General features: G+C 39.7%; 1 protein-coding gene across 5 annotated transcripts in view; it reads left to right on the top strand.

Annotated features, from left to right (window-relative positions):
* LOC126918485 (RNA-binding protein Musashi homolog Rbp6) overlaps nucleotides 1-19,048 on the top strand; it is a 771,768-nt gene that overhangs the window by 616,853 nt on the left and 135,867 nt on the right. For all 5 annotated transcript variants that reach the window (XM_050726419.1, XM_050726417.1, XM_050726418.1 and 2 more), the window contains one exon: nucleotides 15,928-15,976. In XM_050726419.1, coding sequence (XP_050582376.1) covers nucleotides 15,928-15,976 — 49 coding nt within the window. The remainder of the gene's footprint in view (nucleotides 1-15,927; nucleotides 15,977-19,048) is intronic.

Genomic DNA, 19,048 nt, shown 5'->3' with positions numbered 1-19,048 from the left:
TATACCATTATTGGAAAGTACGACCATTGCCATTGAATTGTATTTAGAAAGTTATATATAGCTACATAAAGTTATGTATGGCACGTATCTTGGATTGCCTCTGCAGTCAACGAAAGCATAAAGAAGTATATATTTTATCGATTATGCGAAATCGGCTTTTGCAAAAATCAATTCTTGTATGAGTAATTTAATTTGATATCGTTAATAGAGTCTCTGAAAATCCATTTCTACTCTCTAGCACTAGTGCACTTTACAGAATCAAAAAGAAAAGTCTTTTTACAAAAAACTTTCTCAGAGAACTTCTTCCGCACGAAGCTCTCCAGCGTAGAGTAGATCAACGAAGTTGGCCACTTCTCGCGAAGAAAAAGTGTGAAACTCGCCAATATTTACACCAATCTCTCGTTAGTATTGTAGAGGGAAGTTGTAATCGAATCCCGAGACAAGAGACACGCGTTCCTAGTAGTACGTAACTGGTTTATCGATGGTGTATTCTCCTGGCTAACGTGTTGAACGAGGAAAGAGAATGCAAGCTGGCTATCGGAAACTCTTGCTCTCCGGCAGTTCATGGTACGGTCTCAACGGACGAAACCAGAAATAATGGCATTAAGAAGCCCCTGAGGGCTAGAGACTGCAGCCTCCTAACTGTTAGCCACCCTTTCTGTCCCCTGTTCGACTCACAGCCCCTTTAGACCAGTCAGATCACCGTGACTGCGACAATGTGCGACAATGATGACTTTGCTAACGTAGAACCGTTGTGTCCACGACGCTCTAACCAGATCCAACTTCCTGTTCGCTTCGAGACAGCGCGTATCAGCTGGTAAGACGATCTTATAAGGGTTGAGAATCGAATTCTTTCCGATCAAATTCTACATGTCGAGAGAACTATCGGGACAAGGCGCCGATGTCGAGGCTGGATAATCACCTGGTAGCATCTAGCTTCGAATGAGTGACACCATTAAATTTAACGAACGAACTTGCTCGATGGGCTGAAGACTTTTTTTTACTTCTCTTTTTTTCCCCTTTTTCCTTTCTTTGAAAACGTGCGTAGGATAAGGGTGCAAAGATAGCGTGGTGTGTGTGTGTGTGTGTTTTTAAAGGGAGCAAAGGGAAAAGAGACTGCCGACGTGTGAAATGTTCTGGAACTCGTAAGGAGGTCGTATTGAATGAAGTTCTTTTCAGGGTTTACTGGTTTAGAAAATATGGGTTTCGTTATATAGGAAGGTAGAAAGTATGAGTCGGGATCCCAGTATATTGAATTTTATGATAAAAATCTGGCGTATAGTTGGTGAAGTTATGTGCTGCAAGCATTTTTCACAATTCTAGATTATCTGCTCATTAGTTGATCTTTTATAGTTCGATTTTCAAATGAAAATCCTGATTATGTAATTAAGAAATAACGAAATAACTGTTATTTTGACTTAAGTATTTCTTTTTAATATTCAGAAACATCTTTTAATTTCGTAATCAACTACAATTTTAAACTTTTCGTTACTTTACTAAAGATACCTAAACGTAGTTGCCAATTACCCTCGTCCGATCTAATTATATCAGTCGAGAAACTTCACAAGCGCCATCGAGACAACGATAAGATTTTTCGCGCGCAAGGTGGTCCGGATTCGTACGCAGGCACATACTACGGCACAGTTTACGAGCACTTTGTGCAAATTGGTGGTAAAGTTAGCGTCTTAATATACATTGGTTAAACTGTTCAACGAAGTTTGCGAACAGACGAAGCGCGATGCTTGGTCCACTTTGCGAAGCCATTTCGAAGTCCATAATTAATCTCATCTTATAAAATCATAGCGAAGCGATTAGTATGGCAAATTAACACGATACGACAAATTTCTTTCGAATCTGTCGCACAGTCATTCTGGAAACTTCGTTCGAATCGTTACAAGACGAAAAGACAACATTGATGATTGTTGAGACAAGAACGAATGCTTTCACATTCGAACACAACTATGTGCTTCTCTTTTATTTTCATTTTCGACGTACGCTTCTTTCTTGATTTTCTTATATTACACCGGGAAATCGTACAAATCACCGCAAAAACTAAACACTGTAAACTTTATATCGAGTGTTTATCGAACTGCAATATTAGAAGAGAAATTCGCGTGCTCGCAGTCATTACCGCGTTCGTAATTGGATCCAAAAGTATTGGTAATACGTGCACCAAAGTGGCGGAACAGGTGTTAATAGAACTGAAACGAACGATGCGTTTTATATCGCTTTATCATGTTATTTCAATGAATTCTCTCAATATTATGATTTCTTCCCTCTTTTTTCTTTTCTTTGATTTCCAATAAAAGTAACGACAAGAAAGATAGAACGAAGCAATGAATGGTTAATCGTCGAAAATTTTCTGGAGATCGCGTGGAGAAGCCGGGAGAGTTACGAGGAACATTCAAATGACGATGCTTCCAACTGACAAACTTTCATTACTTCTCGTTGGAAGTTAAGCCGAAAGCCAATCGGAAAACGATATCCGATAACGTAAATCTTCTGGTGCACGCCACCCGGCATGGCGTGTGTGCACGGGGACGAGCATCGAAAGACACGCGAATTCGACCAACTCTTTGAATATTCTGCGACCGTACGAGGAAAAGATAGGGCTGTTACGGGGCGGTGCACGAAATCAAACGTTCTGCGGAACTTCTGGACATCACGTGATGCCGATATCGCGCGTACAATACCGTAAAAATTCATGGAAGACGGAACAAGGTTTATGGAAATGTAAACACGCTTTCGATTAGTTCGAACGACTAGGTTGGATCATAGATAGCTGGGAAGATGCGATTTAGTTATCTTTTACTCAATTTATCCATATTTTTGAAGTACCTACAATCTTGGCTAACTGAAAAATTCATTATTTGTCCTTTCACTGTAATCGATCTGACATGAATAGCGTGCCAAATCGTTTCAATTATATTATTCTTCACCGTTCAGTGATATAAGTCACAAGACTGTCAGTGATAGTATCTTACTGATGAATAGAAATATAGAAATTATTCACAAAATTGCTCCATTTCGTAATGAACGTTTAAAACCTTCATTCAAATTAACATAACGTAATCTCCATCAATTATAAATACCAATTAATTCCAATATTCGTTCCATATTTAATAAGGATAAGCGCTGGAGAATAAGGATAATAATTACAGTTGCACGAGTTAATAGTTGCAATATTAATTAATAAGGTTACCGTTAATTACATTTTGGATTTTCTACGTGTATTATAATTGGGTAATGTACAATCGCGTAATCTTCACATCAACCTACACAACGTACGCTTGCGTAAATTTCAAAGAAGTTTGTGCTGCCATTGCTCTACAATTTCGAAACACCTGAAAAATTGGAATTTTATTATTTGTTCGCACTGTCTCTCTTTTCATTCACTTCGAAACTAAAATTTGAAGTTTCAATGTTTTAACATGTCCTTAAAAATAGATAAGCGCTAGCTAAGCAACAAAAACTTTTATTTAACTTTTATTTAAGGAGGATAGTATACCAGTCTTCTTGTATTCGAAAGCAAAAATAAAAATAAGAGAAAAGACAGTGCAGAACCTTCGTGAACGAGTTTAGCGAAATTCCAGGGTACATCATTAGGTTAGGATGGAGCGCAATACATAAGACAGCAGGCTGATGCCGCGTGTTGGCGATGGTTGTGCTCGTGCCTGGCACGTCGTGGGTCACGAACTTGCTATCTAGTCGTATAAAACGGCCCCGACAGAGAAAGGGTAGAGAAGAACGTGGCTTTCAGGAGAGGTCGCGTTTCCCAAATGGATCTTTGTCAATAAATAAATCATTCTTCGTACTCCGTGAGCAACCGGTCCCGTTTTTATTTATGCGCACGCCAGCAGCAAGATATTGGTCGAAAACGCGGAAATTATGCGAAACGCGTGGAGATCTCACACGGAACTAAAAGGCTGCATAATATACGGATATAAATAGAGAAAAATGACGAAGGGAACAGGTTTCATATATCGTTTCGTTGTGCTTTTCTTTTCTTTTCTCCTTTCAGTCACGAGGCTTGTGCATGGTTGTTCTACGTTCTGCACAATCATAAAAATTCTCGCGTTTTGTTCAAACTACGATTATTCATTGGTAAATTCTTTTTAACACTTCCAATCCTTGTTTCTGCGTGATTTTTGGTTATTTGGATATATTTTAATTATTTATTTAAAATTTGTTACTTTTAATAGAAATATTGAATATACGCAGGAATATTTTGGTTAAAAGTGTTTGCTTCGAAGTAACAGTTGGTCGTTCGTAATAAATGGTTAATATTAATGGATTTGGTGTGTTGGTTATCTATTAAAATTACAACGATCGATCGCTTACGTTAAAAGGAATACTCTGGCCTTGTAGCAATTGCCGTCAGAGAATATGGTAATGCGGATGACTAGGTGTCAGCTGTGAGACAGAAACGCCGCTGGCTTGTTACAAAATTCTGTATCTGATGTATCAAGTCCTGAAATATGAGCCAGGCTACCCTCGTTTTCTGAAGAATTCGTCTGGATACGATGTTAAATCTCTGCGTTCTGGTTGACAATCTTCCTGTCACCTAATCACGCAACGTCGCGTTCCCCTTGCTTACATTAAGTCGTTTCTTTAAACAATGGATTCAAGGCGAAAAATCTAACTTTCGAAAATATACGATTCACTGTGCATTCTTAACAATCAAAGAATTTTTAAATAAAAAGAAACGAAATCTATGATCAAAAGTTTTGCTTCTGTCCAATTAAATCTGTCGAATACCCTTTTCGATCTAATCAGACAATTTCAACACGAGTGTTCTTTAATCACTTATCTCCTGTGCATAACACAGATACCACGAGAAATCCATTTTGCAGGTTGAAGAAAACAAAGTAAGCGGAGATACGTTTATTCAGCAGTAACTCGTACGACTATGGTTTTAAGCGCTCGTATAAACTTTCAGAATTACGTTAGAATAATTAGTCAAGGCTTGATTACCCTCTGGAACGTTGGTGCGCCAACGATTCGGCGAGCTTCGTTCCAACAATGTCCAAACGAATGTTCCATTCTCTCCATCATCCTCTTTTTCTTTCTACTTGGTGTTTCACTCGCTGGCTTCGTTCTTTTTCTTTCCTCGAAGAGAAAGTAATCCCCGCGAGAAAAAGCATCCGATCGGCACTAGGTGTTCCAGCTAGGAGACTTCTTATTCCCAGAACAACGGTGTCAGACTATCGATCCCGCATCGAACGACAGCCACGACGTGTATTGATAGTCCTGGCAACGGCGGGTTGTTTGCTCGCAACACCGAATTTTCCGTGAAAGTTTACCGCGCGTTCTCTTCGAGCCGACGAAGAAGCTGGAACCGGCTTACGAGCCGCTGAATAAACGGATCAACCCTCCTGCGTTTGCGTCTCTTTGCGAGCTACTTAAGTTCTTTACTCACCACTGCCTTGTTCCGCGCCTCTGCTCTTCGTCATTCCGCATCATTATTCGTCGAAACGTTCGCAGGAAACGCAGAACTGTCGGGAAAACTTCGCGCGAGGAAACGTTGTTGTTGGAATTAGCGAGCTATGGTCTGCCTAAACGATTCCGGTGATTTTTTGAAGATCCACGAAAGCAACGCCCCGTGTTTGTCAATCAGCGAACGTGATTTAAATTGAACAGCGAATTGAAATTATAGTACCCTTTCTGATCTCTCGGTGAGGTTTTTTTGTATAGGATAGTATTTGTTATCCTAAATATATATACGTATAAAAGTTTCAATATGTTAATGAAAGATTACTCTTGAAGTGATAGTAAATTTGAGAGAGTCTATATGTATAAATGCATTTCTTGACCGAAGAAGAATTGCCTGTGGTAGAAAAATATCATTATCCTAATATCTATCCAATATTTATCTCTGAATAAAGATGATTCGCGACATAAAAATGTGATCAAAATTCCATCTTCGTCGTTTCAAAATTCAACCTCCGTTCGATCCGCATTAAAATATATCTAATCCGTTCCACTTACCGGAAAATCCACTGAATTACCGAAATCATTCCGGGAAAGTGTATACTTCAAACAATTATCGAGCGTGGAGATTGCATCGGTGATTCCTTACAAACTTTAATGGGTGGATTTCGCTCGCGGGTAATCAGAGTTGACAGTGTTCGGATCTCTTATTTTCCGTTTGCCAATCGAGAAAAAAAGAATCGTGTTCCGATGAAAAAGCTTTGCGAAATTGTGAAGTTTACCTCTTAAGTTGCGGCCGATGTAGTCGGCGTAGGAGGAACGAAGGACATGAGCGAAATAAAGAGAGAGAGGGAGAGAGAGAGAGAGAGAGAGAGAGAGAGTGAGTGGAACGAAACGAAACGAAACGAAACGGGGAAGAACGAGACACGAGTCGGGGCAGAAGCGAAACCAGTTCCGTACGCAGATGTGGAAACCCGAGCCTCTGAGCTTGGTGCTCAAAAATGAATTTAAGCTGAACGATGCCTGCACGGAGCGCCGGAAACTTTCGCGGAAAATTATGTGAGATGCGCGTATACTCTCTGCCTAACGTGGCCAGACGCTCTCCATCTACGTTCCATCCTCTCCGGCTCCCCCCTTTTTTATTTATCCTTTTTCTTCTGTATTTTCTACTCCTCCTAGATCCCTTTTTGACCTTTTTCCGTGACGGCGAAAGAGGAAGAATCACCGTACCGAGTCGAGATTCCGCGGCTCGTTTCTATTTAATTCTGAAATGCACGCCGCAACTAGACGAATTTTCGTTCCCCTGCGCGTCGGTCGCGGTGCGGATACGCGAGCTCCGCGTTTTTTCAAGCTCGTGCGAGATGTTTGGCGAACGTATTTGAGGAGGAGAATTAAAGCGTCGTAACGCACCCGTGAAAAGGAATCCGTGCTACATATAGTACATGCATACTACATACATATGTACGTGTATCTAGTCCATCATTTCTGTGTTTTTCTGGAAAATATGCTATACATGTACGGGAAATTGGGTTAGATATTATGAGAGTTATTAAATGAAAACAACAGGAAACGGACACTTTTTTTCAATTTTCTAACTGTTATGTCACCCGATGACTGAAAGGATATGAAATTGTTAAAGAAGAGAATAATCTAAATCAAAAGAGATTTGAAGATATAAGTCCTTTGAAAATAGGAAATTAATGTTATTTTAGTTTAACTTAATTAATACAGGTTTATATAATTAACATTCTTAATATTTTACGAATATTCGATAAGATGACAAAAACACATATATAATTTCCAAATCAAACAAAAAAGTAGCTTCGATGCGGAATTGGGTGACATCGCCGAATATAAAAATTGCTCTCCTATGAAAGATAGAAAATATGACTTATATTATATTATAACCTGTGGTCTTCACATGAAATTTTCAATCTAATATTTATTTAGTTTAATTACTATTTCATGTTTGTTTGTATCTTTTCTCAGCGGAAAAATGTTGGTTAATTTAGCTACATGTATATTTTTTCTTAAAATGAGAAGCAAAGAGGAAAATAATTTAACGAAATAGCAGTTTATCAGGAAGTCGCTGTACATTTCATTAAAACCGCGTTACCAGCGTACATTGTTTTTATTTCCTTGTCGTATATTTCACGATTATTATGTTTTTACCGACGCGATCGGAAAAATTCTAATTGGTGCGGTTCTCAAATTAATTCGGCCGCTGCTTTTCCCTATTATAGCCACGAGTATTATTATTTCGAGCTCGGTTCAGTCCCGACTTACATGCCGAGTTCTTTCATCGACCGATAATTATTAATTCTAATTATTACCGACAGCGAAAGAAAATATATATACATATATACATATACGTATGGTTAGAGAGGGAAATGGAAGGGAACTCGGTACTACGTCCAAACAAATTCGTCGTGCGATATTTAGCCTTTTCGCCGCGCGTAATTGAACGAGTCGACAATTTTACCTGCAACTCTATTATTTCGTTCAATCAATCGAATTGTACCGGCGAATTATAATTAATACGAACGATTTACAGGGATAGAAAGAAAAAATACTGGAAGTAAAAAAAGCCATTTATGAATCAAGGAGGTCCATTGCTGTGGAACGATCGGTTGTATTTGATTAAATGCCAGTCTTGTATAACCTTGGCGAAATGAGGACGAATAAAAAATGGAGGTGATTCGTTGGTTGTGTATTTGTACATTTGTCGATAAATAAGTCGGCGAAACTCGATGGTAGGCGAAAAATTGTAAAATCTGTGTACTCGAATTAACGAGAGGGGTAATTTCGAAATGGGTTACCGAAATACGCGAGGTTTTCGTTGAAGCAAACGAAAACACTTGGTCCGCCGATATTAATTGCACCAGTATTAATTTAATGGTACCTCGATGAAAACTTTATTCAATTAACGCTAATGGCCTCCAAAGGCTGCGCCTAATTGAACAAGGTAACGTAAATAACCTTCCCGATCTTCGAACTTCCTCCGAGGGATAAAAGATCTGATGAAGACTGACGGGAGGTCGTAAGCGAATCTTCGAATGCTACGAAAAGAGAAATACGATTTTTAACCAAGAACCGCGGACAAAGATAAAACTTACGACAAAAAATTATACAAACGTTAATGAATTTGGAATTGAATCGAACTGTGAATTAACACTCGAGAATATACGTGTATGTGTACGTCATTTTTCGAAAACAAACCTGTCGCCGTATGTATGAGAAAGTTGATATTTAACTATACTCAAAGTTAGTCTTGTACACATTATAACTCGTTGGTATTTCGTTTAGTCTGGACCTTATTCTATTAGCATCTAACAGCGTTTCGGATAATCCCGAGGAAAGAGAAGCTGACAGAGAAATTCTCGCTTCATCAACGAGTCACATTAAAAGTGTGTCGCTAACCGAATTCGCTTGATTGTGCGCGAGAGTCGTTGCGACTGGTGTTCTGCACGGAATTATTCATTGTCATGTCCTGACTCATCGTAACATTCGTGGTTTCAGGCTGCCGCTAAGGGACAATTTCGAAAATACAGAATTAACTTTGTCGTTACATTACTCCATGCTTGTTACCTCCGGATACCAAACTTTGATATTCCGTAAAATAATTGCGTACGGTTTGATAAGTGTTTTTCCTCTGAAATTAATTTCCCGAGTTTAAGAGAATAGACACTTACAATTACCAATTTATCTAATACAAACTACAGTCATATTCTTATTTTTCCTTTTGCACTATTTTATTGAGACCAAAATCTAATTAGAAAAATTACAGCACCAAATTTTCTATAAAGTTTTGTACGTGACATATAGTTTGCTAGTAAAATTAAATAAACCACTGTCATCCTAAATGGAACAACCGCCACGTGTTACACCGGAGGAGTGCTATTGCCCAACAGACGCAGATATACTTTTAGAACCATTGTGTCCGAGTGAACAGCTCGTCGACGAGCTTCTTCGTGGATGGAACGCGCGTTGGAATCAGAGACGAGGCTCGAAGCGGCAAGTCGAAATCTTTTGAACGACGAAGATTTAATACAGCTCGCTGCATACTGAATCAGTAGGGACAGAGGGGTGTTGGTTGCGATAGAACGCGACGTGGGACGCGAAATGGCTGGAATAAAAAGGAGAAACTCATCGAAGTCCCTGGTTGCTGGCTCGCTTTTACCCTCGATCGTCCGTAAAGGGAGCACCAAGATAGGGGGGCAAGAAAGAAAGGAGAAAGTGAACGAAACAGGAAATGAGCGAACAGGAAAGGAAGAGGATGAAAAAGAGAGAGTGGAAGGAACGAGGGCATTCTCTGGAAATCCTAGAGCTGCTTGTGTAGCGGCGCTTCTGTTACCAGAGGGGTAAATCGGTATAGTTTCGTTTAAATCCACGTCGTTTTACGAGCTGGCGATACAGTGGGGGGAGGGGGGAGAAGAAAAACGAACAAAAGAAAAAAGAGAAGAGTGGGAAACCTTTCACGAGACGGTAGGGCGAGCTCGTACGCGATCCTCCATCAACGCTGTTTATTTTAGAATGTTCCGTTCGTCTCCGTAAATGCAATTACGGTCTTCCTGCGGGAATCGATTATCGCATTAGATTATTCCGTCTACTCATCGGCTTCTTGAACGACAGGGATTTAAATGGAAACGATTTCGGCCGTCGCGTCAAGGTCGCAATGCGTCAACGACGCACAATGCGAGTATGAATATCACTGTCAATGTTGAAATATTTCTATTTTCAAAATTGAATTTACTATTTTTGCAGAAAGTAAAAATATTTTTAGAGAAAGCAAAGAAATAAGTTTCGTAAATATGTGAACTGTTATGATGACCGTCACATGTATTTTAAATCAACCAATAGTGATATCACCCATGTAAAGGATTTCTCAAGCACTAGACACATGAAATGGAATTCACGAGCTAATATCATAGTTCTGGTATCTCCGAATTTCTCTAAACATTTATATAATTTCATATAAACAACAAATTTCCCTGCATCATGCTAGGAAGTACAGTTATTAGCACAGTACAATATGTCTGATCATAGACTGTTTATTTCTACTTACTTGAGTATTATTCCACCCCTAACATTTCTCGTGAATGTATTATAAGAAAATGCTAATGTAAGAATGAAAATACAATATATTGAAAGATATTTCAAGTAAAATTTGTTCAAAATTCTTAACTCTACAAGGTTTTACATGAATTTTGTGTGACGAAGGATAACACGACCAGTTATTCATACCCACCACAAACTACGTCAAATCGATAATATTTAACGTGTATTTAACGTTATGTAAATATCGTAAAATTTGAATTCCCTTTATTTTCGATAGTATCTCCTATTTTTCGAAACGTATAATTCTCGACGACATCGTTGGCTACGCGCCCGTAATTGGAGGTCACCGGTTTCCACGGTGCTCTACACCCAAGAACATTATGACAAATGTCAGAGCAGCAAAATGCAAAAAGTCCGCGTAAAGGGTACACTCTTGACCCAGTTCCGGGCGCCCTTTTAAATTAGTTCGCTAAACAAGAGAGCCAGTTACGGGGAGAAGAAAACTGTCGCGGGAAATGATACGAGGTGTGTGAATGTGTGTGTGTGCTGCGAAAAGGAAACGACTGCTGGTGGTAGAAAGGGCAGGACTCGTAAGACAGCAATCTACAACACGGCCCACCGAGAGCTGTAACACCACTAGAATCGAACTTGTAATAAGGTACACCTCGCCCACTCACCAGAAGTCGATTGCTCCTCAGGGACAACAACCCTGCTTCGCGTCTTTCTCCGGTTGTTCCTTCTACAACCTTTCGGTATTGTTCGTTTGTGAATCAACCGTGTGGAACATGGAAGCTCGACAGAAATTACAACGTCGCTTCGAATTGCATTACATATTATTCCAGGTTATTAATTTGTTCGCCGTTTGTAGAAGAGCGACTTAAATGAATAAAACTGCCTTTGTAGAATAAATTATAGGAAATTGGCTTACAACTTTCGGAATATTTAAATTTGTATAATAAATAGTATTTATATTGTTTATACAATTCCTCTAATTGCAATAGTTTTGGAGAGATTGATATAAAAATATGTTTTCAATTGAATATCGAGAATAACGATATTCATCGATGTCTATCAGATACAATATACACCCACTTCAGCACTAGAAAGTCAAATTCGTAAAGTTCGCAAATTCCAATCTTGAAATCAATCATAGTGGTATTGGTTTTTCGTATAGAACTGTTAGTTGGCTTAATTCTTCATTATTTTATTCAATTTAACCGATATGGCGATAAAAATTTATGAGAAAAACCTATTGGGCGAGAGTGTAATCATTGTTGAAGTTCATACGTATCTCGATTAGCTTTCAATATCAAAAATTATATTTTCATACCTGTATTTTATAAATGTGTATAGAAAATTTGCGCGTTGAACTGAATGAAAATTAATATCTCTGGTTTCTGATTTAAATACATTTTCACGAGTGAGTAACGTCCATTCTAACGATTGCTCGATAATTAATTTTCTAAAATATCAGCAGCGAAATATTTTCGACGATATCTCATATAATTGACTGGCCGCTAAATCCATCGAAAAGTAGAATCAAGGAAATGTTTCCTATAATCGTAGCTTAAACGAGAAAGCAATAACTTGAGCGTGGAGGCACGACAAGAAAATCGTGAAGAACAATCTGAGAGGAAGATTAATATCGATTCAACGAGTCAAAGCCAGAGGGTGATTCCGTTGAACAACTCGAGGACATCAAAGTATATCGGAAAGGGTTTTGCCATTCTTGCCCTAAGGATATTACGCGGACTAGCAAGAGGCAAAAGAGTAGAAAAGTTGAAATAATTCCGTGCCGGGGAAATGTGGTACAATCTTCTGTCTTTAACGGAACACCGAGCGACCAACCAGATATTGGAATGATCAAAGAGATCAACTCGAGGCCGAGGAATGTTTTAAGAATTTATATTGTTTCATTTTCATTTGGAGTGTTTGTTTTTAATTAGATGTATAAAGAGGTTTCAGCGACACCGATTCTTTTAACATTTTAGTTCCATAAATACTATTTGGTGCTATTTTAACGAAAAACAAGAAAGAAATAATAGAGATACTTTGTATGAAAATTATTACTTTTGAATATGACGATTTAAGGGCCTGCTGAATACAGTTTTTGTATTTTTATTTTATTATGCACTCCGTGTAAATTAAGTTGATTGTTAATCTAGTAGATCATGTAAGTCTATGTTATGGACATTCGTTATTCCACGTTTCTACCATTTGTCTTAACCTAACCTTTCGTTTTTCACTCGCGCTTCAATATCTCGGCTTTCATCAAATTGAATCGTATTACTGTTTCTACTTCAGGGAGATCGAATCATCCCCTTTTCGTGTTTCGCCCTCGCTTCGCGTCCCACGCCTATCGATTATTTAAACATCTATTTTTACCTGTAACGTAAGTCAAGCCCATGAGTCATTCTCTCTAAACTTTTCTCCAAATATATTGTCGAATACGATTTCGAGCAGGTGCTTTAAATTCCTACCCAAAATCATATCGCGCTAAATTTTTATTGAAACCACATTCCATGCCGTCAAAGAAGAAGAGATCTATCGAACGAATCTAGAATCATCAAATGAGAAATATTCAGACTTTGATTTAACTGACAGAAGCGCACTGTGTGCTGCGACAAAGGTGCGTTAGGCGAAAAACAACAAGAGAAATAATGGAAAGACGTACACTTTGTGAAAAACAGCGAAGAAGGTAAAGACTTGGCAATAGCGAGACGTCCCTAGTGTCAGTCTTTCCTTACGCTGTGATGCCTCTTCTGTTTTTTTAAAAGCTTCATTCCGTCTCTTTCGTTTTTCCTTCTATCTTTCTTTTTCATTCATCGTCCTTTCTTTTGTCGTATAATATTACTTGTTCTTTTGAAAGTAAAAAACGGGACGAATGTCGTCTAAGATACTCAATTCTTTGGCATGTCTCGTGACTTTCAAAGCAACAGAATGTGGATTATTTCAATGAATAATCACCATCTCCTAGGTATGTCCCGGTGCTTTGGACACATTCCCCACCGTCTTTGAAGTATCGATTCGCCGCTGTTATCCTTTTTCTTCGCGGAAAGAAAGAAAGAAGGCACAGGTCCCACGATAAAACAATCACGCTTTGAATCATTCTTCATTGAAGACGCAGCGCCGCGTTGCTGCAAATCTCATATGCGACTTCTCTTTTGTTAGAAGCAACGAACAACAATCTGTTGGTCCAAGCGTTTTTGGCTTACAACCTCCGGTTCCCCTGTCGTGTCTGCGAAACAGTTAACGATATTCAAACAAATCCCTGTGTCGAGAACAGCCAGGTCTTAAATCCGGACGATGGCGTGGATGGATGTTTTAGTATCAATCTTCCCTTATGCTGTAAATATGACAATTTTGAAGAGGCCACGTGGTAGAATAAAATGTTATTCCATGCTTCTAACATGCGTTCTCATTATTAAAGAGCAAGCATAGTTATTTTCAACATATACACACATAATCGCGTTCTTTTATTACCACAAAATTTCTTAAGTATGAGGAAAATATGAGAGAATGATTGTTAGTGCATGTGATTTCTCACTTCAATGCGATAAAAATTAAAGGAACTCTAATGCTATGTCCAGCTTCGAATATTCTGCAATTATTACCAAAACACGTAATAATGAAAGCAATAGCGCACAAATTTTTTCAACATTTTTCCATTTTTCCCATCCGAGATTCGAGCGAGGAAGGACGGCAAGATCGGTCACCCTCCGCTTTCTTTTACCTCGAGTGACCAACATTTTTCTGCGGCGTCCTAAATCAACGCGACCTTATCCGGTTGCTGACACGCCTCTCCGATGTTACTTTCGCCGTGGAGCGTATTATGTAAACCGGTAAACCGAATTACGTTACGTTGACAGATGCAAACGGGATGAAACTGTCTCTTCGCCAACGAAGTCCATCGAGTGTTAATCGCATAATCTAATATGTACTCCCGCCTCCACGACGCTGCTTGTACTACAGTTTTTAGCCCATCCTCTCTACATTCTCCGCCGCCTTTGATTCTATTGCGCGCACCGTCCATCCTCTCTTCTGTCCGAATAATTCGAGTCTGTTCTCACGTGCTACTGCTGGTAGCAACGCATGACCGCCACTTCTATCGTTTCGTGCTTGCGGTCCTTTCGCAGGAAGTGCGAAGGAACAAAGCAGAGCCCGACTCCAAGGGTGGCAGGGGTGAAGGTAATCCCTATTGTTTCTCCTGTCCCATAAATCCTACTAGCCGCTTCGCCTTTCCGCCTCTTGTGCTTCTGTACTTTCCTCTCTCACTCTCCTTCTCTCTCTGTCTCCTTCTCTCTCTGTCTCCTTTGCACTTTGGTTACCAACAACACACCCCCACACAACCCCAACCTGCTACAACTCCCGCTATTCTCAATCCCCTTGCTATGCTTTTCTCGGCGGCGGGCTTCGTAAATCTCGGTCCAGCTGTGCTTTACGGCACACATGTACTTCCGGAAAGAATACAAGCGATCCTATCTCCGATTCCAAGGGGTTGCGTCCCAGCCTCTATCGTCGCCAATCGCTCGAGGTAGTTAGGTTAACGTTCGATCGGAGAAATGTCTGATTTTTTCGTCTTACTAGAAGTAGCAAGCACGATCGAGGCTGAAGCGTGGAAATTTAACGAGGGTGGTTTTATTGGTTGTATCTTGTAGTTGATGGCGCGCGACGATGGTTAGTTAATTGAACAGTAGATTGCAACGACCAGGGGTAACATTAGAGGGGAAAATCGGGGGATAGGTTTTTATTTATTTTTGGATCGTATGACTTTAATTCTCTTCTTCGAGCAGGAAAACTGACCGCTCTTCAAAATTTGTCGCGCTTTCACGAGTTCTGTTACGCCATTTCTACAGGGTTGTTTACGATCCATAACGCCTTCGTCGAGCCACTTAGACTCCTGATATGTAGAAGGGGTTTTTTTTTGGTAATACCAAGAAAGGGTCGCTACTAATTTATGACGTTAAGTTCTGACGTCTTTGTCGCGCCTCGCTTGTCGCTTTTTGCAGGTCGTACATTTATCATGGTTGTTTATAACGCGATCACGCGCTTTTGTTCTGGAATCTGCAGAAATGTAACCGTGACAATTTGCGCCTGCGAAATGATATACATATTTTAGCATGGTAATAAAACACTTCTCACAATTTCAATGTTTTCCTACGTTTGTTATTTATTACTTTTTAGGTTTCCTGGAATATTCCAAGCGATTTAACTTTAATTCATAGTTAATTGTCAGATGTACCATTTTATCACAAATATCAACCAAAGATTCTACTTCTGTATCTGCAATACCTTATTCTTAAGAAAATTTAATAACTGGAAAAATTCATTTTGCGACAGATATCCAGTAAATCTAGTGCGATTTCGTCGTACATGTGAAATTAATTTACATCGGAGGAAATACGCCAATTAACATGTCCTTTTTGTTTGAAATTACAGATCGAGGATGCCATGCTGATGTTCGATAAGCAGACGAACAGGCACAGAGGTGAGTAAAATTTATGATTTTCTCGAGAGAAGGGGTTGGGAGAACCAGTTGGTTCTCCCCGCTATACAATAATTCGATACCCATGGGCCGGTAATTGCTGTTTGATCACTGGTGATCGTTAAAACGCGAGTTTCCGCTCGCACCAGAGGACTGCTGACGTCGCACGTCCGCAGGCAAAATTTCGTTGCGCGTTCGTAGCACCCTGTGTGTGCGTGGCACGCAAGTTCGCCGCTCGCGCAAATATGCTGAAAATATGGTCGAGACTGTTCTCTGTTTAGCGAGTCAATAATACTGGCGTTTCACTCGCGCGGATCGCGAACTGGGTAATTAACGAGCCGGCTCGAAACTATAATTAGTAATTACGGTAATACGCGCGACGCCAATGCGCCAACATCGGTGCAGTCGAAGATAAATAACATTAATTTGACGCCGCGATCAATCGGACCGTTAATCACGACGGTGATTGCGTGATTCAACGTTAACGCGCGCCTTTCTTGCGCCGCTTTGCCCTCGCGATGAGCCTTAACGATCCAACGATGCGTCAGCTAGGAAATTTCAGCGCGTTTTTCACGGACGGAGCGCGACAAAACGAGAGCTTAATCGGAATTTCCACGAAGCCAGGAAAATTCTTGGCGTGGATACGAATATAACGCCATGTTTGAAATAGCCTCAAAGACACTACCTTTCATTTTCAATTACAATCTTTGTGATTTCCGAAAATAGAATGATCGAATGTTAGGTGCTTTATAGAGTGGCTATATTTCGCCTCTTGTGAGATGAAAAATTTTTCGGTGCGATTGCTTTGTCATTTAATTGCATGGTAATATTTAAAAAGTAAACAATATGATATTGATTTATTTTTATAAACAACAATTATTTACGTATTTATGAAACATTTAAATATAAACATTTAAAAATGCACAAGAATTTATAGAATACACAAAAATATTTATTTACTCCACAATCTACCGAAACGATATTGTCAAGTTAAAATTTCGCAAACTCATAAACGCGATAGTATCTTTGAATTTCAGTGGACCGCGTCACGCATAACAGTATGTTGGTTGCAGTGGTCGGTTACGCAGACTTTTATTCAAGCACGATTAGCATAAAGAATAAAAGAAGGGGACGCGTGTCAGGAATCGAAACGGTGAGCATTTACATCCGGCTCGCGTACCACGTGTACAAACGACTAAAAGAATTTCGTTCGCGATGGAAAATACGAAAAATGTAAATTCATCGCAGCTCGATTAGAAGCTGAGCAGAATTGAGTAAAAAAGAAAAGGGAAGAAAAGGAAAGGAAAGAAGAGAAAAAGAAAAGAGGGGGAACTGAGGGCGTCTTTGAAATTTGCATAACACCATCTGTTATCGTACGCTTTCTTTTGAACTAGCGAAGGTCGTTCTGAATGTCTTGCGCGGCACCGCACGTTTCCGTCTTAGTGAAGCGATAGCGTAGATTGAGAGATAAGCAGCGATAAGAATAAATTGTTACGAAACGAGCAGTGCTATCAAGGAAACTAGCTTTCGTTTCGAACTTCCTTCTGCTAGATGACATAAATAATTTTCTTTTAATACCAGTAATTTGTACGGGGTGTTATCAATTACTGTCTTTACTATACATTCGTAGATGATTGATACGATATTCAGTCTGAGTCGCTTCATTGAAATCGTTCGAAATAATATTGTATTCCTTCGGTAGTTATATGGAGTTCTAGTGAAGTTATATGGAGCCATGCTTGACTAGGACTTGGTCTATGCTTATTAACCTTTTATTCGTAGATTAATAATGATAAACTAGCGCATGGGGGTGAAGAATAAATTCATAAAGATATATCTAATTCTTTATTCACACTTAACAAATTCATATTCACTCAAACTAGAAAGAATTAATTAATGCTACGATCATCTAGTAGATTTACGTCTTTTTCAGACATGGATAGAGTACAATAGAATACCACTTATGATTTTTTGTTCATATAATAGGGGTTCACATTCAGACATGTTGATTAAACTGGCGAGAGTTTATTCAAACAACCACTAATCAAATTTTCGTACAAATAAGTGAAATTCATACAAAATAAACAAACGGCCATATAAAAGTTTTACCGAGTAACGTATGTATAAAATATTACAAACGTTTCTTAGCACAAACTTATATATAGAGAACGAATCTAAAAACTAAGCAGAAACATCCCAATCGATGTACCAATCCAACGTCGCGCGTCAGGATGAAAGAAATATCACGTTGCTAGTCTCTATATATACTGTAGTTGAACTTTCGTCTGGTCCTCACAGGAAGGTGGGATAGAGCGAGCAAGGAAACAAGACAGAATACGAATGGAAAGCATCTTTCTGTCGCGAGGTTGGATCTATTCACGTCGGTGGTTGAATGGCGTCGATAATCGTCAGCGATCGAGGTGCCCCACCGGACCGATAATCGGGCGCCTCTCTATCTTTTTTAACGGTATCCGACCTCTCCCTCCGATCCGTATAACCCTCGATTCGATTTCATCCCCTCTGCTCTCCAGTGGAGTGCCTGCCGGGTCTCGGTGATAGATTCTAATATCGCTTATGAAAAATAGGGGCAAATGGGATATGAAAGCTGGCTCCCTTCGATGCCACAGGGGGTTGCCGCCGCTTCGAGGGGGAGTGAAAGAGAGGTTGGGCCATGTTCGGGGGTGGTAGTCAGAATACCACCCTTCAAAAAGGGGAGAACTCGCGTTGCACGTCTCAGCAAACGGGTGACACCCAGAAAAGGAATAGGTGAAATAGCGGTGTACCTCTGGAGAAGAAAGAGAGTCGGCGGAAAAAAGAGAGGAGAGAGGAAAGTGGAAGAAAGAGGATAGAGACGGAGGAAGAGGCACGATGAAGGCTCTTTCAAAGCGGCGCGTAATCTCTCTCGCGATGACATTTAATACCATCCAACGTCGGACGAGTCTGTGAACCTCAAACCTCGAACATTACTGCTCTCTGGCAGATTTCACAATATGGTACTTTCATACTCGGTCTCTGACCCCTAAGGGGATTATCGTCGGATTTTCTGTGAACGATGCGCGAGCAGCAGCTCGGACG

This window comes from Bombus affinis, chromosome 7, assembly GCF_024516045.1.
Source record: "Bombus affinis isolate iyBomAffi1 chromosome 7, iyBomAffi1.2, whole genome shotgun sequence".
In the NCBI taxonomy this organism is placed as follows: domain Eukaryota; kingdom Metazoa; phylum Arthropoda; class Insecta; order Hymenoptera; family Apidae; genus Bombus; species Bombus affinis.
The sequence above is the reverse complement of the archived record's forward strand: the minus strand, read 5'-3'. Positions and strand labels throughout refer to the sequence as shown.